The 26,622-nt window shown below is 41.3% G+C and overlaps 1 protein-coding gene across 1 annotated transcript; it reads left to right on the forward strand.

Moving 5' to 3' along the window:
- The first annotated feature begins 270 nt into the window (after positions 1 to 270).
- Positions 271 to 18,424, forward strand: sts (steroid sulfatase (microsomal), isozyme S). The gene is made up of 12 exons (XM_080422593.1): positions 271 to 462; positions 1,839 to 2,058; positions 3,433 to 3,554; positions 4,707 to 4,829; positions 5,081 to 5,169; positions 6,289 to 6,428; positions 8,429 to 8,614; positions 10,279 to 10,415; positions 11,883 to 12,020; positions 15,888 to 16,047; positions 16,703 to 16,860; positions 17,851 to 18,424. Exons 2-12 carry the CDS (start codon positions 1,877 to 1,879, stop codon positions 18,252 to 18,254), a joined length of 1,839 nt encoding a protein of 612 aa, XP_080278719.1. The 5' UTR covers positions 271 to 462; positions 1,839 to 1,876; the 3' UTR covers positions 18,255 to 18,424.
- Positions 18,425 to 26,622: the final 8,198 nt, after the last annotated feature.

Below are 26,622 nucleotides of genomic sequence, written 5' to 3' on the forward strand. Positions count from 1 at the left end.
AGTACTTTTTTCCACCACTGCACACATTCTGCAGTTCTTTGACTCAGCCAGCAGGGGTCAGTATGTCTCCATGGAAGTAGCATAAGGAGCTGACAATCGTCCAATAGAAGGCTCTGGAGTCACGTGACAGTTCAAAACAAAGTGCTGTGAACTTCCTGCTTTCTGTGCACACACACACACGCACGCACGCACGCACGCACGCACACACACACACACACACACACACACACACACACACACACACACACACACACACGCACACACACACAGTAGAAGGGATTTTGTACCATAGAACTCTAGTAGTGACACATTAACATGTTTATCATGATGACACACACACACACACACACACACACACACACACACACACACACACACACACACACACACACACACACACACACACACACAGCTGAACAGTCTGCAGGTCAGCTGATCAACGTCAGTACAGCAGCTTTAAAGGTAGGTTACCTTACTTTCAATCAATGTGCAGACACACAGGGCTACCACATTATATATATATATATATATATATATATATATATAATACACCTGTTTTTATTTTACCTTACCTTTTCAACACTAGTATCAAATTGAAGCTGAAAAAGTGATAATCTACAAGCTTATAGATCTGCTATTTTCAAATAGCCTTTGTATAAAATAGGGCTAAAGTGGTTTTATTATATAATAATGTATATCTGCAAAGTAACTAGTAAATAAAGTTTTTTTTTTTAAATGTAGTGGAGTAAAAGTAAAATATTTTCCTCTGAGATGTAGTGGATTACTATAAGGTTTATGTCATACTGTACATTATGAAGGGGGGGGGGGGGTGGGGGGGGGGGTGACATATTAGTCATTTAGCCCAGTGTTTCTCAACCTTTTCAGGCTGTGACCCCCCCAGGGACCCCAACCTGACAAGCACTTGGAATGTAGGAGTCAGGCATTAAATAAATATTGTGAAAATAGCCGATCTACAAGCTCACAACAGCTCGCAGCGGGTCTTCTACTCGTGTGTGAGTTTTCATGTTTGTTTGTTTGTTTGTTTGTTTTTATTTTTATGTTGCACTCTGCTACAACAGTGGTTCCCTGTTTGGAATTATTATTTATTATGTATTTGTTTGGGGGGAGAGGGGGTCCCCAGATGATTAGCTTTAATGTCCAACATTGTTTTCTCACTCAACAGTAAACAAACCAACAGTATATATATTTATATTCAAAATATGCTCCTCATTGACTTACATTGTACAGTAAAACAGCTCTCAAAGTCACTCTAATAGCACATAAACAAATGCAAACAAAGTTGATTCAGACAATATAACCCTTTTTTTTTTTCATAAAAATGTTAACTTCCTGTTGATTTTGATATTTTATTAAGAAGAAAACCTGGACTGGATTCGCGGATCCGGATCCGGATCTTCAAATAGTAAAATCAGCAGGAAGTTGACATTTTTATATAAAAAACAAACAGTACTGGGTTTGGTGATGTTCTGTATTGTCTGAATCAGCTTTGTTCGTGTTCGTTTACGTGCTTAAAGAGTGACTTTGAGAGCTGTTTTACCGTACAATGTAAGTCAATGAGGAGCTAATTTTGAATGATCAATTTCTAATCAATGGAGCAATTATTTTTGATTTCTTGTCCACCTTTGGAGTTACATCATGGCAAGGTAACTACACAACCCAAACCTCTACCAAAGTGGTCTTGCCCTTTAAGGCATATTTGGCTTATTAGCCAGGGTATTAGCCAGGGATCCTGTTAAATTCACACATGCCTTTATTTTCTTTGCACAAAAGGAGAAGGTTTGCGAAACCTTTTTGTTTATGTTTCTCCTTTTCTGCAGTGTAAAAGAGCGTTGCCTGTCAGCCGGATGTCCTGACCATGCTGTCCCAGTCCCTGTGTGTGTGGCTGTGCTGGCTGTCTGTCCCGCTGTGGGGCAGGGGGGCAGGCTGCACCTCTCCTCCTGGGGAACGCGGCGGCAGCAAAAAGCCCAACTTTGTTCTGATCATGGTGGATGACCTGGGCATCGGGGACCTCGGTTGCTACGGCAACACGACACTGAGGTAAACACATAAGAAGAAGGAAATGCAAATAAAACCTTAATTCAGACCTGAGGCCGATTCTACAAAATGTCTTCTAAATCCTAAAAGGTTTCTGAAAAACGTATGTTGCCATGTCAGTGGTTCTCAAAGTTATTCATGTCAAAGACCCCCAAAATTGTATGTATTTGGCCGAGGACCCCCATCTCAAAATATGTTGTTCCAGGGACCCCCCTGACGTAAAGATTTGAGTTAAAAACGTTCTCTCGAGAGGCGTTTGAGAGGCGTTATATGGGCAGGTCCATATACTGTATGCCCATATACTGATAACATCAGGGATCTCCATATATGGCCATAAAAGGGATACAGGCATATACAGAGATCTCCATATATTGGCACAAAAGGGAGACAGACAGACAGACGGTTAAAACGGGTGCCATGACAACGGGTATAATGGGTATTGCATAACGGGCATCCATTCCCTATTTTCGTTGTTCCCAACTTGCATCGTTCCCAAGTAGCCCGGTGCCCGACAGGCACAGGTCTAAAGTCTCAAATAATTGCAATTAGGCGATCATGTGATAATGGTGACGGCCTAGTTGTTGACAGCATGTGTTGCTTTGGTCGACTAAAACTATGACGAAAACCTTTTTACACTGACGAAAACGAAATAAAAACGAAATAAAAACTCAGCTATGATGACTCAAACTATGACTAAATATACTGACAATTTTCGTCAACAAATAAAAACTAGACTAAAATGTTAGTGAGGGATCTAGTGGAGAAGAGATCCAGTAGAACTTAAAAGACAAGTCATTTTATGTTTGGTTGCGCTCTGAAAATAGCCGATCTACAAGCTCACACGCGTTGTGAGCTTGTAGATCGGCTATTTTCAGCATGCAACCAAGTGTAAAATCTGCCATTACGACGCCATCAAGGCACCACCAACATACATTATAGTCGACTAAATCAACTGTAGATTTAGTCGACTATAATCTGATGATATTTAGTCGACTAAAACTAGACAAAACATTTCAGATGACTAAAATATGACTGAAACTAAATGGAATTTGATTTAACCCATTAAGACCTGAGGCCGCTTCTAAACATTTTCTAAATCCTAACAGTTTTTTGGAAAAAAATGTAAAAAAAATAATTTTAACGATTTTTCAAAAATAGCAGATCTACAAGCTCGTAGCGCGGCACTCGGTGCCGCGCTATGAGCTTGTATATCTGCTATTTTTGAATAGCCTAAATAAATCTAAAAGTGACACAGATGCGTTCCAGGTATTAATGGGTTAAAAGACTAGTTTGTTGTCTAAATCAACACTAACAGACAGGTGTGGTGTAGTGTTGGGTTGAAGGTACGGTGTGTGTTGTTACTTGCGTACCCTGCAGGACCCCCAACATCGACAGACTGGCCCAGGACGGCGTGAAGCTGACCCACCACGTCGCGGCCGCACCCCTCTGCACCCCCAGCAGGGCGGCGTTCCTCACCGGACGCTACCCCATACGCTCCGGTCAGTTCAGCCACTGCTGTACCGCTTAAAACCCTAAGGTCATATTGGTGTTAGCTTTACATTCTTAAAGGGATAGTTCACCCCCAAAATGACTTTTTTTCCTATCCATTAGTCACCCCATATTTTTTTTGTTTTTGTCTCATTCCTCAATCCATAGGAAAATAATTTTTTGGGGTGAACTAAAGTAATCATTGCTATAAAGCAGGGGTCTTCAACGATTTCAGCTCAAGGACCCCCTAGTTGAGAGAAAGATGAAGCAGGGACCCCCCTCTATATAGTATAAAATGTAGTTTCAGATTAAACTTTTTTTGTTTACTTTTTCCCTCTACACCTACATAAACCCAAAAATAGCAGATCTACAAGATCACAAAGCCTCGCCCCTGTAGTAACTCTGAGGACCCCCTATTGAAGACCCCTGCTAGAGTGTTTGTTCAGTTAGCTCTCTAGCTCTTTAGTATAGTGATTCTCAAACTTTTGTATACCATTGTATTTGGCTTTGGACGCCCATCTTTCTTTCTTTTGCCAGGGACCCCTCCAGAAGAGAATTTCGGATTTATTAAAATAAATCCGAAATTATTCAAAACTTTCCAAAAATGTTAGATATTTTTCAAATATAAAAAAACGCTAGGGTATGGTGGGCACTGGGATGTAATGTTATGTTATAAGCACCAACATTAAAAAGTAGTCATTGTGCAGAATGTCCCATTTCACAAGTTTTCAAATGTATAAAAATCATTTGAAGATGGCAGATCTACAAGCTCACAATGCGTCGCATCGCGACGCATTGTGAGCTCTGCTATTTTCAAATGGCCGAAATGTGTATAGGGCTGAAGTGGTTAATGTATGTTTTGTAATAATAATCAAAATCTACAAAGTAACTAGTAACTAAAGTGTTCAAATAATTGTAGTGGAGTAAAAGTACAATATTTGTCTCTGAGATGTAGTGGTGTAGAAGTAAAAGTACTGAAAATAATACTCCAGTAAAGTAAAAAATACCTCAAAATTGTACTTAAGTACAGTTCTTGAGTACATGTACTGCTCTGGGGTGTAATGTTACAGTATGTGTTGTGTTGTATTGTACAGGTATGGTGGGCACTGGGATGCTGGGGGTCTATCTGTTATATTTATGTGTTGTTATGTTGTATTGTACAGGTATGGTGGGCACTGGGATGCTGGGGGTCTATCTGTTCACAGCGGTGTCGGGAGGCCTCCCCAGCCACGAGGTGACGTTCGCCAGGATCGCCAAGCAGCAGGGCTACCAGACGGCTCTCATAGGTATACGGTACAGCAGCCGCTCTCAAATGTTCTCGTGTCAAGGACCCCACAAATGGATTTTTTTGCAATAAGATCTACAAGCTCAAAACGTGTCGCAATGCGACAGGTTTTGAGCTTGTTAAGTGTAATTAACTATGTATGTCTCTGTTATTATCGTTAATCCCAATTATTTGAGTGACGAATTTCATAAAATGTCATAATCGTGACACGGCCCTAATTTGTTCGTCGTGGTCTTTTTTTTGGTTCGGTAGGAAAGTGGCACCTGGGCCTGAACTGTGAGAGCAGCGAGGACCACTGCCACCACCCCTCTGTGCACGGCTTCCAACGCTTCTACGGCACGGTCAGAATCTATTTACAATATTAAATGTATGCATTTAGCAGACGCTCTTAACACATTGAATGCCAGTCGCGTAGATCTACGCGAACCTATTTAAAGCCGCAGCGTGCCAGTCGCGTAGATCTACGCGAACCGCCGATTCCCATTGATTTTGTCCCAGGTGCACTTTCCGAATTTTTTTGATCCATTTCCGTTTCCGGTTTCCGGTCGGAAACAGAATTATTCGGGTTCCGTTTTTTTCGATCGTATCCGCTTCCTGTCTGGGATCCTGTTTAAAACTCGATTTTCTCGGTTGTTGTTTTTCTCCTCGCTGATCACTGTTTAGCGTTGATCGGCTGTATCTTCAAGATGGCGGCTCGCATTTGGAAACTATTTTCGCTGGCCGTTTCTCACAGATCCGCTGTGTGTTTAGAACCAAATGAACGCGCACTTTTAACTTATTTAGCGAGGTCTGTGGCGACATGAAAAAAACAAAAAAACAACAATAAAACGCTGGCACTGGTGAGTACATTATGAGATTAAACTCTGGCATGGAATGTGTTAATCCAGAACAATTTACAGTGAGCAAGGTAAACACGAGGTATTACGTCAAATGCATAGAAATAGTAATCTCGGATCATAGGTAAACCAAGAACCTAGCATCAGTCTAACCATTATTACAGGGGTCTTCAACGTTCTTCAGGCCAAGGACCCTTTAGCCGAGAGAGAGAGAGATGAAGCGGGGACCCCCCCAACTACATGTGATAGATACCCTCAATGACTATCTTCAGTGATGAGTAAATTTAGATAGCCGATCTACAAGTTGGTAGATCTGCTATTTTCGGCTAATGTTCCCCTCAGAATACGGATGCTAGGGTTCAAGTGGTTAATGTAAAAAGCATATCCTATCACACACAGGTTTGGCGGCCCTATGTAATATTGACATTCCTTTCACACTGTTTCACTAATCACACATGAGGACTTTGCCACACACATCTGTTCAGTTGTGGTATTTTATTTTTCTTTAATCCATGGGTGCCTATGCCATACCTTTGGTTGCTTTTGTAGGCCAGGATCAGGGTCAGAATCAACGTTATTGTCACATCACAGGTTCACAGGTGTAAAAAACAGGTGTTTTTTCAGGTGATGACCAACCTGAGGGACTGCCAGCCCGGACACAGCTCTGTGCTGCTCAAAGTGGACCATCACATCCCGTACCGCGCCCTGGGGTTACTGATCGCCACCACCGCCCTCCTGCACTACGCCGGCGCCGTCACCGTCCGGTATGGCCCGTCACAGTTATTACAAACATTAACTGCCTTGATCACAATTATTTTTGCATGATCGTCATAATCAGTTGTGCAAAGATAGAACCTGTTTTATAATATTCAGAAATAAGCTGATCAGCTGTAATTTAGATTTATATGTTCTTAACGCTTAAAGGGTTATTTCACTTAAAACCTTTTTTTTTGTTGTCATTTTATCATCTACTCAGGCTTTTGTGAGACCCCCAGACCGTTTTTAAGTTGCTTGATTCAGTATTTAGATATTTGATATTCATTTTATCAGACTTCAAACTCCATTTTAAACATAGATTCATCGGAACCACCCGTTCTTGGTTCTGGTGACTGATATTGTCCTTCTAATACGTGAGGAGACCCTGTTTTTTCAATTACTTTTTCATTTTTTTTTTTTTTTTTTTTGGAAAATGAAAATAAAAATACAATAAAAATAATAATAATGATAAATGAAAAATAGTATTTGAAAAAACACAGCCCCCTCGCGTATTAGGAGGGCAGTATGAGTCACCAGAACCAAGGACAGGTGTTTTTGATGAATCTATCATGTTAAAATGGAGTTTGAAGTTACAATGGGTTTGTATATAGGAACTGGGCGTGTCTGATAAAATGAATATCAAATATCGAAATACTGAATCAAGCAACTTAAAAACTGTCTGGGTGCTGAGTAGACGACAACATTACCCAATGTTATTATAATTTGTTTAAATATCCCTTTTAATGCCAAAAATACATTTATTTTTTATTTTTTATGATTTGTACTTTATTTTCTTTTTTAGACAAACATACAGAGAATTTTCTTTCAACATTGATGCAAGCATATTTTAGACAAGACATACAATAAACATCACAAGAACATTCATATTCAAATAACGACATTACTGACCATTAAACGAGACAAGACATACCATAAACATAATACAAATAAACAAACCGTGAAAACATAAAGACATCAACAAAAAGAAACATCAAAATACAGTGCACAGAAGCATACCACCCGCAGTCCACCTCAGTCCTACCCCAGACAAATCTAACCCAGGACACTTTATGGTTATTGAAGCTCACACTGAGCCGGAAACGTCATCCAAGACCCGTAGCATGTAGATGATAATGTCCCCATTTTAAATCGTATTTATCCATCCTGTTGAGCAATCTATAAGACAATCTTTCATATGCGGCCAGTTGACCCAAGGAAGTAAACCACAGAGAAGGAACCGGTGCAGATGGGTCCTTCCAGGCCCTGACCACCAATCTCCTGCCTAACATAAGGGCAGTTTGAATCCACTCAGCTAAGGAGGGAGAGACAGTTCGTAAAGTGGAAGGGGCGCCCAGAATAAAGAGCCTGGGAGAGAAGGGGATAACCATCCCTGTCATCCTCTCTAGCTTCACATGTATAGCAGCCCAATAGACCTGGATTTTTGGACAACTCTTTTGGTACCATCTCTATCCTGACACCTCCAACACTCCGGGCTCTCGGTAAGGCCCACCCTAAATAGTCTTGACGGGGTCCAACATATCCTATTTATAATTTTAAATTGAATCAATCTCGTACGCAGTTCTCTAGACATTTTCTTGCCGTTCCTAAGGATTTTAGCCCATTCCTCGTCTCAAATTGAAACACCAAGGTCCCTTTCCCAAGGCGTCTTAGACACCATCATGTTAGAGTCAGAGACCTCCAGGAGCATGGCATAGTATATGGAAGCCTCATGCCCCTGTCCGAAGATTCTAAGGATCATCTCAACCTTTTCAATTTTAGGGGGGTCTACAGTGAGAGATCCAAAGGTCTTAACCAGTAGATGCCGTAGTTGCAAATATTGCCAAAAGTGGCCATTGGGCAGGTCAAATTCTGTCTTGAGGACTTCGAAGGATTTTAGAGTGCTTTCCTGGTATAAATCTTACTATGACATTGTTAATCGCAAATAATTGTATGACAATTAGCCGCCATGTAAAACGCCACGATTGTGACAACCCCTATACCGTGACAGGAGGGGCGTGGTCCTGGGCGTGGGGTTGGCGGTAGCCGTCGGCGCGGGGCTCTTCGGGGCCTTTGTGGTCGTCTTCCCGGACTTGAACTGCCTGCTCATGAGGGACCACACCATCGTGGAGCAGCCCTTCGTCTCCGAGAACCTGACCCAGAGGATGACCCACGAGGCCGTGCACTTCTTGGAGAGGTAAGTGATTAACCCATTAAGACCTAAGGCCGATTCTACAAATACCTTCTAAATCAGTAGTTCTTAAACTTTTTCGTGCCAAGGACCCCCAAATTAATATGTATTTGGCCACGGACCCCCATCTGAAAACGTTTTGTGCCAAATTATTTGACATTTTCCAATATTTTCAAGATTAAAAACTAAAATGTTCAAAAAATAGCAGATGTACAAGCTCACAGTGCGGCACAAAGTGACGCGCTGTGAGCTTGTACATCTGCTACTAATAGAATATAGCCAACGTATACAATTTGGATAAAGTGGTTACATGATTGTGATGCCGTATTAACTTGTATTTTCACTATTTTAAAATGTTTTTTAAAGTATAAAAAGATGCCTAAGAAGATGAGGGATATGGCATAAGGCCGCCTTACCCCTTATGCCTAAACTTTTTAGGCATTTTTTTTACTATTTTGAATAACATTTCAAAATAGTTCAAATAGCCGATCTACAAACTCACAACATGTCGAGGTAGATCAGCTATTTTCATTTAGATTTAGTTTTAGTCATAGTCTTTTGAATAAAATTCCATTTAGTTTTAGTCATATTTTAGTCATCTGAAAGGTTTTAGTTTTTGTCTAGTTTTAGTCGACTAAATATAATTTGATGTTAGTTGACTAAAACTACAGTTGATTTTGTCAACAAAAATGTACAGTATGTATGTTGGCGGTGCCTTGATGGCGTCGTAATGGCTGGTTTTCACACTTGGTTGCATGCTGAAAATAGCCGATCTGCAAGCTCACAACGCGTCGCAGTGCAACGCGTTGTGAGCTTGTAGATCTGCTATTTTCAGAGCAACCAAACATAAAATGACTCGTCTTTTAGTTCTACTGGATCTCTTCTCCATAGAGCACCGAAGTCTGACGTAATTTACACATCCTAGGTTTGTCTACCTGGTTCGCGGTTTTCCACCCCCATTCTGAATCCCCATAGACGTATTTAATATCGCGTCAAATAAGAACTGTGTTCCAAAAATAAACAAATGACCCTGGCGGTTTTACTCTTATGGATATGAAGCATCAACTGAGGGTGAGAAAACGATAATGTTACTTCCGACGAATTAGTTAAATTTTTGCCAGAAACAGACTGTATCAAATATGAGTGACTGACTATCATAAACAATACAGAACCTCCTCCCTGACAATATCGCAGAGACAGTTTGTTTATTTTTGGACCACAATTCTTATATGAGACGATTCTAAGATGACCCAATGTTATTCTCCATAGAGAAATTACTTTACAAACCAGGGGATGAACGAGTGACGTCAGGACTTCTGTACTCTATTCGTCCCTCACTAACATTTTAGTCTACCGTAAATTTCGGACTATAAGCCGCGACTTTTTTCCCATTTTTCGACCCTGCGGCTTATATAACGGTGCGGCTTATCTCTGGATCTTTACAGCTAACGGCCACTAGGGGACCTCCTAAATCTATGGATTTTACACCCGCGGCTTATAGTCCAGTGCGGCTTATATATGTACAAATCATTCAATTTAGCTGCTGCGGCTTATATTCAGGTGCGGCTTATAGTGCGAAAATTACGGTAGTTTTTATTTGTTGACGAAATCGTCAATATATTTATGTTTTAAATGGTTAAATGTTTTTTAACATGGTGGTGTGTCCGCAGCAATGCGGCCGGGCCCTTCCTGCTCTTCTTCTCCTTCGTCCAGGTGCACACGGCCCTGTTCGCCTCCGCTCCCTTCAGGGGCTCCAGTCAGCACGGCATCTACGGAGACGCAGTGCACGAGGTGGACTGGAGCGTAGGTGAGTGCTGAGTACAAGCGTTGTTATTCAACCAATTAAGACCGGGAACGCATCTGTGTCATTTTAAGATTTCTTTGGCTATATTAAAAAATATAGCCAGATATACAAGCGGTGCCGCGCTGTGAGCTTGTAGATCTGCTATTTTTGAAAGATCTTTTTTTAAAGCGAACATTTGTAACTCAAATCTTCGCTTCTGGAGGTCCCTGGAACAATTTTACCTCTTCAACGTTTTTTAGGCGAGCCTTAGCTGAGAGAGAGATGGAGCAGGGACCACCCCCCACAACATGTTGTATAACATTGTGTTGCAGATTAAACTTGTAGATTGGCTATATTTGGCAAAAGTTCTCCTCAGAATAGGGATGCTAGGGTTTAAGTGAATGTAAAAACATTATTATCCTATCACACAAGGATTTGGCGGCCCCCCCTTTGGTAACTCTGTGGACCCCCTAGGGGTGCCGGACCCCCTGTTGAAGACCCCTGCTCTACACCAAATCTCTTTGCCCAAAAATAGCCAATCTACAAGCTCTAGAGCTTCTGGATCTGCTATTTTTTTTCTTTGCTCTTTGTCATATGCATAAGTATACTAACTATAGGGCTTAAAAGTGGTAAAAGAAAATGCCCGCCCTCTGTCTGTCCAGGCATTTACAAATTGAACCTTGCCTAAAGTGTTGCATATCTTTGTGTTTATTCTGCGGTAATTTGACACAGATCTGACGGCCATCACATTTTAAACGTTAAAAAGTCATTTTCATAGCTGCTATTTAGACAGATGCAATAGGCTCATTGTTTACCTGGCATCCTATAGTTTCTATAGTTTAAATGTACAGATTATATTTTGATAGTCTATTCTTTTAGACAGATGCTAGTTAGTAGAAGACTCTTAGAGTCTCCTACTGGTAGACTCCGACCGGTCATCAAATTATTAGCTTAGGAATAGGACAAAAACGAAACAATCTCCATGAATTCCAGACTTCACGGGGTGTGTAATTGATAGAAAATAAGTCATGTTTTGGGTGAACTACTCCGGGAAAGAATCTCTAATTTTTTTTAATTTCTTTTGGCTATTAAAAAAATAGCAGATCTACAAGCTCATAGCACGGCACTGAGTGGCGCGCTATGAGCTTGTAGAACTGCTATTTCTTTTAGAAAAATCGTGAAAAAACTGAAAATGTGGCGCGCTATGAGCTTGTATATCTGCTATTTTTGAATAGCCCAAAGAAATCTAAAATGACATAGATGCGTCCCACGAATTGAATGGCTTAATATATCAGAAAGAAAGAAAGAAAGAAAGAAATACTTTTTTTGTTGTTGACACAAACCTTCTCTTTTGTGGGTCTCCTGGCACACACTCTGGGCAGGTGGGGCTCCGTGGTTTTAATACATATCAATTTGGGGATCCTTGAAATGACAAAGTCTTAACAACCACACATTTGTTACAGTATAATGTGTGATGTAATCTGATCCCAGGTCAGATCCTGCAGACTGTGGACAGGCTGGGGCTGAGGGACGACACGCTGGTGTATCTGACCTCAGACCAGGGCGCTCACCTGGAGGAGATCTCTGCCAGCGGAGAGGTGCACCGGGGATGCAACGGGATTTACAAAGGTGAAGCCCCTTAGAGTGGAGTCCGGGGACCCCCCAGGGGTCCTTGAGGGAGTTCTAGGGGGTCCCCAGCTCAAATGATAGATAGTTAGGAACCGAATGGACCCTTATGGGTCTGTAACTCTGAGAGTGTACAAATGGAACCAAAAGGACACTAACGGGTCCATTTAGAGTTAAATTAACATTCATTTTACAATATAAATTGGGGTCCCAGAGATAGAAATGCCATTAAATGGGGGTCCGTCCGTAGCCTAATGCATGTAAAACTGGGGGTCCTTGAAATTAAAATGGTTGAGAATCACAATAGTAACACAACTATCCAGTCAGGCAGAAACCTTGTATGTCCTTCTCTCAACTATTTTAGTTTTTTAAAAATAAAAATAATGCCTTACTTCATTATACAAGAGTGTCGCAGACAGAAGTAGTGAAAATAGCAGATCTACAACCTCACAACGCCTCACACGTGAGGCGTTGTGAGGTTGTAGATTTTCACTTATATAGTGTATATATATATATATATATATTTTTTTTTTGTACACTAATAAAAAGGAATCATTTTGGACATACAAGGTTTCCACCCGACAGCGATGATTATTCCTTTCTTAACTTTTATTATATCATCATTTTGTCCTTGACATCCTTGCAGTGGTGTAAAGTAACTAAGTACTTATAAGTACACTTTTGAGGAATTTTTACTTTACTGGAGTATTTCCTATTTTCAATACTTTTACTTCTACTCCACTACATCTCAGAGGCAAATATTGTACTTTTACTCCACTACAATTATTTGAAAACTTTAGTTACTATAGTTACTTTGTAGATTTAGATTATTATCACAAAACATACATTACACACTTCAGCCCTATATACATTTTGGCCATTTGAAAATAGCAGATCTACAAGCTCACACTGTGTCGCTATGTGACGCATTGTGAGCTTGTAGATCTGCTATTTTCAAAAGATCTTTATACATTTTGAACCTGTGAAATGGGACATTCTGCACAATGAGTACATTTACTAAGATTTACGATGCTCTATTGTGTCGCGACATGAACTGCAGGAATGTTCAACACTGTAATGAGTTATCTACCTTGTATGAGTCTATTGTGGAGTCACTCTGTATTTCCAGCAGGCCTCTCCTCAAACATAGGCCAAAAGTATGTAATGCTAAGCCAGGGTGGAATGATCACGTCCAAGAGCTTCATGCAGAGGCTAGAATGGCTTTTAAAAGATGGGCTGAGTCTGGCAAAAGTAGACATGGCCCTCTGTTTGAGCATAAAAAAACGCACTAATGCTCATTTTAAATATGCCCTTAGGTTTATTAAAAGAAATGAGAATGTAATGAGGTCAGATTCACGGGCAAAGAAGCTACAAAAGCATAACGTGAATGATTTCTGGAAGGAAATTAAAATGATAAATAATTGTAAAACATCTCTTCCATCAAATATACTGTAGATGGTGTGAGTGGTTCTGATGAAATTTCACAGCTATGGCAGAAACAATATTCTGAGCTGTTCAACTGTGTAAAAAGTAATCTGGTTGTAGTGGAAAATGTAGATTTTAATGATGAGGTGATTGTTACCCCTGCTGAAGTTCATGAAGCAGTTTTGAAGCTAGGAGATAATAAGGCCTGTGGTCTGGATAAGATAACAGCTGAACATCTTAAACTAGCCAGTAAGAAACTGTGTCCTTTGGTTGCTATGTGTTTTACGGGTTTTTTTGTTCATAGGTTTTTACCTGTTTCCATGCTCTCTGTTGTGTTAGTGCCGGTCATTAAAGACAAAGTGGGTAAGCTAAACAGCTCAGATAACTATAGGCCAATAGCCTTGGCCAGCGTTTTGTCCAAAGTGCTAGAGACAATTCTACTGAGTAGACTTGAGAGGTTGATCCTGTCTGCTGATAACCAATTTGGATTCAAACGAAAACATGTCACTGATTTGTGTATTTTTGCACTTAAAGAGATTTTAGATAAATATAGTAGTTAGAATTCTACTATGTTTGTATCTTTTATTGATGCCTCTAGGGCCTTTGACCGCATTAATCATGAAAAGTTATTCTTAAAACACACGCAAAGAGGGGTCCCTAGTTTCTTAGTCAGAATCTTGGTGTTCTGGTATGCTCACCAGACAATGAGAGTAAAATGGGGGAAGTCAATATCTGCTCCTTTTCATGTGACCAATGGTGTCCGTCAAGGTGGAATTATTTCTCCTTTTCTTTTTAATGTTTATATGAATGATTTATCATTGATGTTAAATACATGAGGGACAGGGTGTACAGTTGGTGACTCGTCAATTAATCACCTGATGTATGCGGATGATTTGGTCATCTTTAGTCCGTATAGTGCTGGGCTACAACAGCTACTGAGGATATGCTCACAGTATGGTTTTGATTTTAACATAAAATACAATGCTAAAAAGAGTAAGGTCGTGATTGTCCGAAGTAGGGAAGACAGACAATCAACCTTTCCTGACTTCTATCTGGCTGGCACTGCCCTTAGTGTGTGCAGTGAGATGACTTATTTGGGACATATTATCTCCAATGACCTAACAGATGACAAGGACATCTATAGGCAGCGGCGTAAGCTGTATGCCCAAGCAAACTGTGTCGCAAATTTAGCATGTGCTCAGCACCTGTGAAGATCTCTCTGTTTAGATCCTTTTGTACACCACTGTATACTGCTGCCCACCTTTGGTGTCGCTACAGGCAAGGCAGCATCAGACGACTCACAGTGGCTTATAATGACTGCATGAGGCTGCTGCTGAGAGCTCCAAGAAGCTCCAGTGCAAATCAGATGTTTGTTAGTGTTGGGGTCAGTCAGTAAATTACATAATCGCTGTCATAACGGACCCCACACGCCAGGGGCGTAGCCAGAACGCTGGCAGCAGCTGGGCCTGGGCATTTGCGGGTGGGCGCGCGATTTCTTTGGCGGTTTTGTGCGGATTTGGGAGTTTTTTTGATACTTTATTTCGGTTTTAGGTTTAGGGTTGTTAGGGTTATTTAATTCTTTTTTTTGGTAGTTTTTTTGATACTTTAATTCGGTTTTAGGGTTAGGGTTGTTAGGGTTATTTAATTATTTTGGGGGAGCCAGCCCCCCAAACTCCTGAAATGCATAGAAATCTATGAAATCCAAATAAAAAAATCCATTACATTTATATTAATTATATTGAATTGTTATATATTAATTATATTATTTATGTATTTATTAACTGTTAATCGATTATGAAGAATTCCGTTTTCCAGATGAGCATAACAACATAAGAGTTATTCTTTAAATGGGCACACTATGTAATTATATTGATTCATAAAAAAATCATTTTTATATATATGCACTTATAAAAATTACTGAATATATTATTATTATTATTATTTATTTATTTTTTGGGTGGGCACAACAGCCAGGTGGGTGGGCCCAGGCCTACCTATGCCCACCCGTGGCTACGCCCCTTCAGGTTCACCTCTAGACTGTGGAACCATTGGCGCACATGTCTGTATGTCAGAAACTGAACAATGTGGGCTATTTGCATTATTTGTATTTATTTTATTTTATTTATTTCTGTTTTTATTGTGTGGTGTTGTATTCTTGTGATATTGAATTGAATTGAATTGAATTGATTTGAATTGAATTGAGAAGATTGAATTGAATTGAATTACTTTTGGTACTTTAAGTACATTTTGATACCAATACTTTTAAAACGTTTGAGCACTGTTTCCACCAGTGCATCCTTGACATGAAAAAGTTTGAGCTCCACTGATATAGCAACATAAGTTTTTTTCAGAAGACATTTGTAGAATCGCCCTCGGGTCTTAATGGGTTAAACCAACAATGAGTCTGATTGGCTGTCGTTGCCTCCCTCCCTTACACACACACAGCGGGCAAGTCGACCAACTGGGAGGGAGGCATCCGGGTCCCAGGGATCGTGCGGTGGTCCGGGACCCTGTCGGCGGGCCGCGAGGTGGACGAGCCCACCAGCAACATGGACCTGTTCCCCACCGTGGTGAAGCTGGCCGGAGGAGACCTCCCCCAGGACAGGTGGGCTCAGCGTTTACATTGACAAGGGGGACCCCCTTAAAGCGGATATAGCCGGGATAGTTCACCCCCAAAATGACTTATTTTCTATCGATTAGTCACCCAATGGAGACTTGAATTTTGTCGCCAATAAGAATCAAGCCATCCAAAACGTTTGATTATGTGAAAAAACTTTTTTGAAAACGGCAAAACAAAGGGTATTTATAAAATGTAGTATATCATATAATTAAAAATATAAAATAAAATAAAAATCACAGAAAAAAATGTTTTATGGTCATGACTTGATTCTAGGCTTAAATTAATTTATATAAATATTTTTGGAAATGTCAATGGGAAAAATGCATTGACTATTTTGGAGTGGAACCAGAAAATGGCCGCCACTGCTATGCCCTATTGAGTCTCCTACTTCCGTCTCCGCCGGTCATCACATTATTGGCTTAGGAATGCGACAAAAACGAAACAAAAACTCCATGAATTCAAGGTTTCATGGCATGTGTAATTGATAGAAAATAAGTAATTTTTGGTGGTCGGTGCCGCGCTATGAGCTTGTACTGTAGATCTGCTATTTTTGAATAGCCAAAGGAATATAAAGTGACACAGATGCGTTCCTGGTTTTAATGTGTTAAAGAGTTGTCGTGTCTTGTTGTTGTTGCTGCAGACAGATAGACGGCCGTGACCTCATGGCTCTGCTCCAGGGCAGAGAGGAGAAAGAGGAGGAGGAGGAAGAGGAGGAGGAGCCATCATCACCTCACCACCAATTCCTCTTCCATTACTGCAACGCCTACTTGAACGCCGTCAGATGGCGCCCGCCCAACAGTGAGTACTTTCATTTGGTTGAAGAATAACAGCAAACAGAGAGAGGCGTACATTTTCTTAAAAGATTTCTTAAAAGTCAGTGGTTCTCAAACTGTTTCAAGGCAAGGACATGGAATTGAAGTAGGAAGTATTTGCCCCCCACACAATCTGAAAAGGTTTTGTGCCAGGCAGGGACCTCCCCAGAAGAGAAGATTTTTATGTTATTTTTGTTTTTCAAAATGATTAAACATTTTCCAAACATTTTCGATATTTGCTCAAGTGGTTAAAATGATTGTGATGCTTTATTAACTGCTTTTGCTGGAGTTTTTTTTTTTTTTAATAATAAATATCAAACACATGGTCTATATGGTCCAAAAAGGAAATGCGTGTATACTTGATTCAGAAGCTAAGGATAAAACGATATCCAAATAAATGTATTAACCCTTTTAGATTTTTTGGGCTATTAAAGAAATAGCAGATGTGAACTTGTAGATCTGCTATTTTTTGGGGGGAAATCGTGAAAATGTGTGCAAATCATTGAATATATATATATTTTTAAAGCAAACATTTTTAACTCAAGTCTTTGCTTCTGGGGGAAAAAAGTATGTTTCTATATCAGTGGTGCTCAAACCTTTTCATGTCAAGGACCCCCAAAATGATATGTATTTGGCCGCGGACCCCCATCTCAAAATATGTTGTTCCAGGGACCCCCCAGAAGCAAAGATTGGAGTTAAGATTTGCAACAACAAAAAAATCACAATTAAAAAAAAATAGCAGATCTACAAGCTCATAGCACTCGGGATATATTTCCATTGTTCTGTTATTATCGCACAGACTCAAATCCTAGCATATTCTGGTTCACTACCTTGAGCACGGCTCTTCTGAGATTATCGCTATGAGCTTGTAGATCTGCTATTTTTGAATAGCCCAAATAAATCTAAAAATGACACAGCCATGCGTTCCCGGTTTGAACGTATTAAAGCCATGTGTGTTGTGTCATCGACCATGCAGGCAGCGCCGTGTGGAAGGCCTTCTACTTCACGCCCGACTTCCACCCGGAGAACGAGACGGCGTGCTTCCACACGCACGCCTGCTTCTGCACGCCGGCCTACGTCACCCAGCACCGCCCGCCTCTGCTGTTCGACCTCTCCCGGGACCCGTCGGAGACCACGCCGCTGACCCCCGCCACCGAGCCGGCCTTCCACGCCGTCCTGGGGGCCATGGAGGCGGCCGTGAGGCGCCACCGCGACTCCCTGGAGCCGCCCGGCGCCGGCGCCGGCGCCGCAGAGAGCCAGATGTCGCGCTGGCACATGGTCTGGAAGCCCTGGCTGCAGCCGTGCTGCTCCTCGCCCGCACAGCTGTGCCGGTGCCGGCGGGACGAGCCGCCGCCGCCGCCGGTGGCGCTGGGTAACTAAACTATAAAGGGTTTGGGAGAGAACCGGAACTGGAGGGAGCCCGGGATCCAACGCTGAGGAACCGGAATCGGTTCCGTCACATTTGTTGGAATTAGGGATGCACCGGATGGGAAATTCTTGGCCGAAAACAAATACCGAATATAGGAAACAGTTGGTCGAATAACCGAATGGCCGAATACACATTTTTGTACCATTGCTGTCATGGCTGTCTCTGTTGTAGAGCTACATGATTATGGCAAAAAGTATAATCACTATGGGTCCATATTGAGATCAGTTATAAAATATATATACATTCGGTATTTTGCGTTAAAATCTATTCGGCCGAATACCGAATATGCTTTTTTTTGGGCTATATTCGGCCGAATATATTCGGTGGCCGGATATATTGGGTGCATCCCTATTTGGAATCGTTTCCGGAACCGTATCTTTTATCGGTATTTACACTTCACGTCTGCTGTACAATACAGCAGATGTCATTTTAATTTCAAGGACCACCATGACTCTGAGAGTGCACAAATTGGGGTAACCACCCGGAAAGCACACAGGAATCCCCCGGCTGTTGGCTACTATTGAACTACTGATTTTTATTTTTGATAAAATGTTCTTCTTAAAGACGGGGTGCCGTGATTTTCAGTGATTTTTCCCCCCCCTAAAACATAATCATCAGGTATTATGGTTATACTAGGAGGAAGATTTTTTTCAAAAAAGTGTACAGAAAGTGTTATAATTATGTTTATACGTGGACACGCCTCCAGTTCATTAAGTATAACCTGGTTCTCACCTTAGCACCTCCTCCACCACCTTAGCACCACCCACCTGTCCTAGTCCCTCCTCCTCCTCATGCCCACACCTGTTGTGTTATGATAATGAGGGGGAGGGTATAATTTTACTATGTCACTAAAGTGCTGTTTTTCTATTGGCACGTTTGACCCTCAAGGCTTCAGCCTCCAGGTAGAAACTCAAAATAGTCAGAGAAGACATAAAACACCATAAAAACACCACCAGGGGGCTTAATGAAGTTCTATCAACCTCATAACAGAAAAAGTGCAAAACCATGGCACCACCTCTTTAAGCTTATAACAGTGGGTTTGAAATAGGGGCGCAAAAGCGAATCGAACTAATTGACGTGATCGATTATATAAATTGATAAAACTATTTAGTAGAATAATATTGATTAAAGGGATATTTCACTTTCAAACATGTTTGGGGCCATTGTAACGTGTAATTGGGCAAGCTTGTACATCTGCTATTTGTCTGTTTCCAATGTCACCTCTTCTTCAGTAAAACTACATCACATGGCCTTTTCCTTGGATGTAAAATGGTTTTAGTTTTAATCCATTAAGACCTGGAACGCATCTGTGTCATTTTTTTATTTGAGCTTAAAGGCATTATTTTACACTTTGGGCTATTCAAAAATAGCAGATATACAAGCTCATAGAGCGGCACCGAGTGCCGCGCTATGAGCTTGTAGATCTGCTATTTTTGAAAAATTGTGAAAATCTTTGAATATATATATATATATTTTTTTTCTTTTTTAATCTACAAGCCTCCAGGACCCTGGGGGGTCCCCGGACCCCACTTTGAGAACCACTGGCCCACTGTAGCTGAGCCTGTTCATTCTGCATGGCATGCTGTATTTGATGCAGTATAATGGGCCCCAGAGTGATACCCCCAGAGTCGTGCTTGTAAATGATCCGTCCCGAAAACGTTGGGTCGGGTTCAGAGTTCTGGTTCGGGGCAGAATTTGAGAACTCTATCACAGAGTAAAAGTGAAACGCCAGTCAGCACCATCTTAGATAAATACACAAACATTATTATTATTTAAAAATAATAATAATAATAATAGTATGACTAATGAATAATAAATGACTAATCAGTGTTGATTTCGTCGACTAAAACTATGACGAAAAATGTTGGTCGACTACCTTTTTTCACTGACGAAAACTAAATAAAAACTAAATAAAAACTAAATAAAAACTAAATAAAAACTAAATAAAAACTAAATAAAAACTAAATAAAAACTAAATAAAAACTAAGCTATCATGACCAAAACTAAGACTAAATATATAAACAAATAGAAACTAGACTAAAATGTTAGTGAGGGATCTAGTGGAGAAGAGATCCAGTAGAACTAAAAGACAAGTCATTTTATGTTTGGTTGCGCTCGGGTGTTGCGCTCTAAAAATAGCAGATCTACAAGCTCACAACGCGTCGCGCTGCGACTGAGCTTGTAGATCTGCTATTTTCAGCATGCAACCAACTAACCGACTAATTAGCGTACATTTTAGGCCCAGCCCGGCCCGAAAACGTCGGGTTGGGTAGGGTCGGGTTTGGGCAGAATTTGAGAACTCTATTGGCTCTCTCGTGTGTGTGTGTGTGTGTGTGTGTGTGTGTGTGTGTGTGTGTGTGTGGGGGGGGGTAGCCTATAGCGCGGGTCTCTCAGCGCCCTCGCCTCTTCGACTCCGCCCGCCCGCCCGCCCTGGAAGGATTAACGGTCGGGGGAACGCAACTCACGTCCGCCGATGCTGTGGAGAGGGAGGAGTGGGTGGGGGGGGGGGGTGGGGGTGGGGGGTGGGGGTGGGGGGGGGGGGGGGGCGGAGGGAGGTGGTTGTCAGTCAAACGCGGGGAGAGACCCCAGGAGCGCTATAGGAACACGCAGTTCAAACGTTGGTTTCTGCTGTAGCACTTCAAAGGGAAATGGAGGATATATATGGGTTCCTAGAGGACATTCCCAATTCCACCATGATGTTCCACCGTGTTCTTCTTGTGAAGTTTCTCTCTCTCGCGCTCGCTCTTTTAATCCCCGATGCTGGCTTCCAGCTGAGGGAAATTAAACGCCTCCTTGGAAACGTGATGGAGGGCCCTTTGCTCACACACACATAGCAGCTGAAACGTGACGGAGGGCCCTTTGCTCACACACACATACCAGCTGAAACGTGATGGAGGGCCCTTTGCTAACACACATAGCAGCTGAAACGTGATGGAGGGCCCTTTGCTCACACACACATACCAGCTGAAACGTGACAGAGGGCCCTTTGTACTAGACTCAATAGAAGACTCAGTCGGAGACTCTTTGAGCCGGTCATCAAATTATTGGCTCAGGTATGCAACAAGAACAAAAAATACCCATGAATTCAAGGCTTCATGGGGTGTGTAATTGTGTAATTGATAGAAAATATTGTATTTGTTTTGGGTGAACTACTCCTTTTAGTGAAAGGAAGTCTAGGATGAAATGAAGAAAACTTGAACCCCCCCCCCCCAAAGTGGCGCTGAACAAAATCTTGTACCGCCCCCGTTGAGAGACACTAGACCAGAGGGTAAATTATTTCTGGCCGCGTTTGCCCACTGCCAGAGATTTTTCATTGAAGAAAAAAAAAGTACTCAGGAGCCGAGATACAGAATGTTTAAGTTTTAAGTTAACAAGGAAGTGGATAGGAGTCTAGATCTTCGAAAAATCATATCTCCTTGGTCTTTGGGTCAAATTGTAATTATTATAATTTTTTTTTAAAGTTCGCGTAGATCTACGCGATTGGCACCTGGCGGCTTTAAATAGGTTTGCGTAGATCTACGCGATTGGCAGTCAATGGGTTAACTCATTGAGTGCCTGAATTATTTTTGGCTATTTCTGGCCAGTGCTATATATATATTCTTTTTTTTTCAAAGTAAAAAAAAAGTGCTTAGGAAGCGAGATACAGCCTTTTTCAGTTATAAGTTAAACAAGGAGTGGATGGAGCTGCAAATCTTCAGATAATGATATCTTGGGTTCTGAACATTTTTTTTTTTTTACATTTTTTTTTCAAAAACACGTGAAACACGTGCTTGGCACGTTGCACCATAGCGGTAAAACACGTGAAACACGTGAATGGCACTCAATGAGTTAATAAACAGAAAATACGTTTTCAGTTAAGTGACAAACATTTCAGCCACTCAGGAGATACACAGATAGTACTCATTGGTATTCATTGTTCCAGTTCCAATTGTGTCTGCTCATCACGTCCAATTGCACTTGTTTAATCCGTATGAGTTCTCTATCCTGATTGGATAAGATTGGTGACCTGAAAATGCAATGTCTGTTTGATAAAGAGCTGAAGAGATGGGCAGACTCACTGTACAGACACTCTATAGCAATGAGTACTATCTGGATATAGAGCTATTATATAACACTTATTTTAACCACAAAAAAAATATGTGCCCCTACCTTTAACACATTGGGTGCCAGCATTTTTTCATAACAACTTACGTTGGGTGCCAGCATTCTCCCCATTGACTGCGCTTTGCTGTTTAAAGCTCTAGACTCCATGAGGAGCAAATCCATGTAAAAAAAAACATCCATTCATGTTGCGCGATGACCCTGGCTACAGCCTGGAACGATAACATTTCACTCGCGAGTTACAATGGGGGGGGATCGCGCATCGCGCATGACCGGTTTTCCCCACCGGAAACAGATTCGGAGATATAGGTGTTTTAAAGAAGGAAATAGACAGGAAGTGGATGGGAGCCATGTTTTTGTTTTTCCGGTGATCTATCTGGCCTATCCTTCTCAAGATCACAATGGGTACTCCCAGAGCTGCTCTAGCCCCGCCCGTGTGGAGAAAAACGAAAAAAACAAAAAGACATATTTCACGGTCTGGACCGTGTTCGGCACCGGACCGCTACTCTGCGCAAACACGGTTCAGACCGTGTTTGGCACCCGATGTGTTAAGTACAGTACTTGAGTAAATGTACTTAGTTACTTTCTCCAACACTGTTGCTCATGTGTACGGGCTGCTTTTCATCATGTATGAGGCAGAGAGAGAGAGAGAGAGAGGAGGGGTAGAGAGGGGAAAGAGATATGGAGGGAGAGAGAGATGGAGGGAGAGAGAGAGAGAGAGAGAGAGGAGAGTACTCGGGAACACTGTTGTCATGGCTGCTATCTGATAGAAGCTGAGGCGCGTTGGGGTCAGTCGTATATCCTCTGTCTTCATAATTCATAGCGAGCGCTTCATCATCTCAAGGACACCGGCAGCGTGGAGCAGAACACGCTTTTTACTGGAGTAATATCACAATACTCTGTTTAACTATGTTTAACCCATTAAGACCGCGGAACGCATCTGTGTCATTTTAAGATTTATTTGGCTATTCAAAAATAGCAGATCTACAAGCTCAATGAGCTTGTAGATCTGCTGTTTCTTTTAAATGGTGGAAATTAGTGCAAATTTATATATTTTTTTAAAGCGAACATTTTTAACTCCAATCTTTGCTTCTGGGGGTGGGGGTCCCTGGAACGATGTTTTTTGCGATGGGGGTCCGCAGCCAAATACATATCATTCTGCACCACCGTTATAGCAACATACTGTTAGGATTTAGAAAAACATTTTTAGATATGTATTTGGCCGCGGACCCCCATCTCAAAATGTGTCGTTCCAGGGACCCCTCAGAAGCAAAGATTTTAGTTACAAATGTTGGCTTTAAAAAATATATATATACAAAGATTTGCACACATTTTCACGATTTTTCAAAAATAGCACCGAGTGCCACGCTATGAGCTTGTAGATCTGCTATTTTTGAATAGCCAAAGAAATAAAACAAATGACACCGATGCGTTCCCGGATTGAATGGGTTAAGGTACAAAAAGAAAGAAAAAGATCCTGTATTCAAAATCTGACTTGAGGAAAAGAACGAAAAATATTGGCATCAAAATATACTTTAAGTACCAACGGATAAAGTAGGATATGTTTATCGTACAATTATTTCGAAAATAACCGATCTACAAGCTCACAACGTGTTGCACCGCGACACTGTGTGAGGCGAGCTTGTACATCTTCTATGTTCAAATAGATCCGAGTGTAAAATAGCCTATACGCCCAAGTGCAGTGGAGTAAAAAGTACAATATTTGCCTCTGAGGTGTAACAGTGGAATAGAAGTATGAAAAAGCTAGAAAGAAAGTAAAGTAAAAGTACCTCAAACTGTCCTTGTGGTTGAGTGGAGTCCCTCAGGGTTCTGTACTAGTGTCTTCACTGGTTTCTGTTATAAGTGGTTAAAGGTAGGGTAAGTGATCTTCTTTGGTTAAAATAAGTGTTACATTTGCTCTATAGTGTGATATTACTAATTGCTATAGAGTGTTTGTTCAGTAACAGGAGTCTCCATGTCTCTCAGGCTCTTTATTAAACTGAAAAATGCATTTTCAGGTCGGGATACCGATCATGCATCCAATCAGGATAGAGAACTCAGTCAGGATACAGATTAAACGAGTGGAATTGGAAGTGATGACACAGATAAATGAGCAGACACAATTGGAAGTGGAACACTATAAAAATGAAGCTGATAAATGGGTACTCTCTCCTGATTGGTTGAAATGTTGTCACCTACCTCAAAATGTATATTTTGTTTATTAAAGAGCTAGAGAGACATGGAGACTAATGTTACTGAACAAACACTATAGCAATGATTACTATCAGAATATAGAGCTTTAATAAGATGTAATTTTGTCCAATCTGTATGGTAGAGTATGTTAATACAATATAACTTAAATATAAGTGGTTAATGTATGTTTTGTAATAATAATCAAAAACAAAAAAGTAACTAAAGTTTTCAAATAATTGTAGTGGAGTAACAATGGAGTACAATTATATTTGCCTCTGAGATGTAGTGGAGTAGAAGTAAAAGTATTGAAAATTGGTAATACTTCAGTAAAGTACAAATACCTAAAAATGTTACTTCGGTACAGTACTTAACCCATTTAGACCTGGAACGCATCTGTGTCACTTTAGATTTCTTTGGCTATTCAAAAATAGCAGATATACAAGCTCATAGCGCGGCACCGATGAGCTTGTAGATCAGCTATTTTTGAAAAATGTTTTTAGATTTTTTTTCAAAAAACTGTTAGGATTTTTACATTTTTAAGAATCGCCTCAGGTCTTAATGGGTTAATTAAATGTACGTAGTTACTTTCCACCACTGGTACACACCACGAGGACCCACACTGAACACGACAGCCTGTTGGACGAGACTACATCATGTGACGACGCGAGTCGAGGAGGCTCGTGTCGAGACCACGGCGGGCGGCGATGTCAGCCATTCCAATTATTCAACCGCACTGACACCGCCGGCCCGACCGCCACTCTGACAATATGATTAACTGAGAGCCGCCGTTTCATATCATGCATGAGTAATGGACTGGGAGGACATCTGGAGCCCTATTTCAGCCAATTGTATTCCGCGTATGTCTTGTACTGTATGTATGGTTTATAACCCAGTGGTTCAACAAACTATTACCGCCTCGAGACCACAAAAAGATACGTTTGGTGTCTCCCCCGGAGACTAGAGTTCTCAACGGGCCTGAAAATTAAGGCCCGGCCCGAACAATTACCTTAATCGTAGGCCTGAGACAGACCGAAAGCACCCCAACAAAAACTCCAATAAAAAGTCCAATAAAATTGTTAATTGGCTACAAAACATGCACACAAAATGAAGTTAAATCCTCGTCTTCACACCTTACTCTCCAAATCTCTGCCTCTCTCGCTTCTCTCTGGCTGCTGCTGCCAGCAATGTATGCTTCTACAGTACAACGGTCGAGCGCCGAACACAGCAGCAGATCTACAAACCCACAACGCAAGGCATCGGGTGTTGCATTCTGGGCTTGCATATCTGCTATGTTCAGTGCGCAACACCGCCAAGTGACAAAGTACAAATCAGCCTTTTGTCTGTCTGATTTATGACTCAAATAAGTAACCGATCTTTAAGTTCACAACGAGTTAGATCGCGATGCATTGTGAGCTTCAGTGAGCTTGTAAATCAAATGACAATGAGTCTAAAAAGTCATCTTTAAAGAATGATTAAACATGAAATTGTTTATTTTGGTCTGTACATAACATGTTATTATGCTTCATACTGTATACATTATGTTAGAATACACCAGCCGCTGCCCTTTTTGGGCTCTGATTATGTTTCCCGACAACCTGGAAATATTCGGAGTCTTTCCATACTAGGTTGATCTTTTATCGATAAGCAATTTAGATTTTAAGAGCTTTGTTTTAAACCACAGCGTATCTAATATGACGTCACGTCATTTTACGTCCTCATTCTCGGGAGGAGAAGACACGCTGTGGTTTAAATTGAGATCAACGCCATCTTGCTGGTACGCCCGTGCCCATTGGGTGTGCCCAGTGCCTCTGTGAGCAAAGCACCGTGGTGCCAGTCGCTGCGTACTGATGTTCACATCTGTGTAGGATGCAGGAACAGGCCGAACGCCTGCGTTTCACCACACTGTGGCCCCTTTTCCACCGGGGTTGAATCGGTTCAGTTCTTCATTTTTCCCCGCCTAATTTTGAACCAGTTCAGAGTGTTTCCACTGAAAGTGAATTGGTTCAGAACCCTAAAAGTTGGTTC

This window comes from Gymnoscopelus braueri (assembly GCF_963280865.1).
Source record: "Gymnoscopelus braueri genome assembly, chromosome: 24".
Classification (NCBI taxonomy): Eukaryota; Metazoa; Chordata; class Actinopteri; order Myctophiformes; family Myctophidae; genus Gymnoscopelus; species Gymnoscopelus braueri.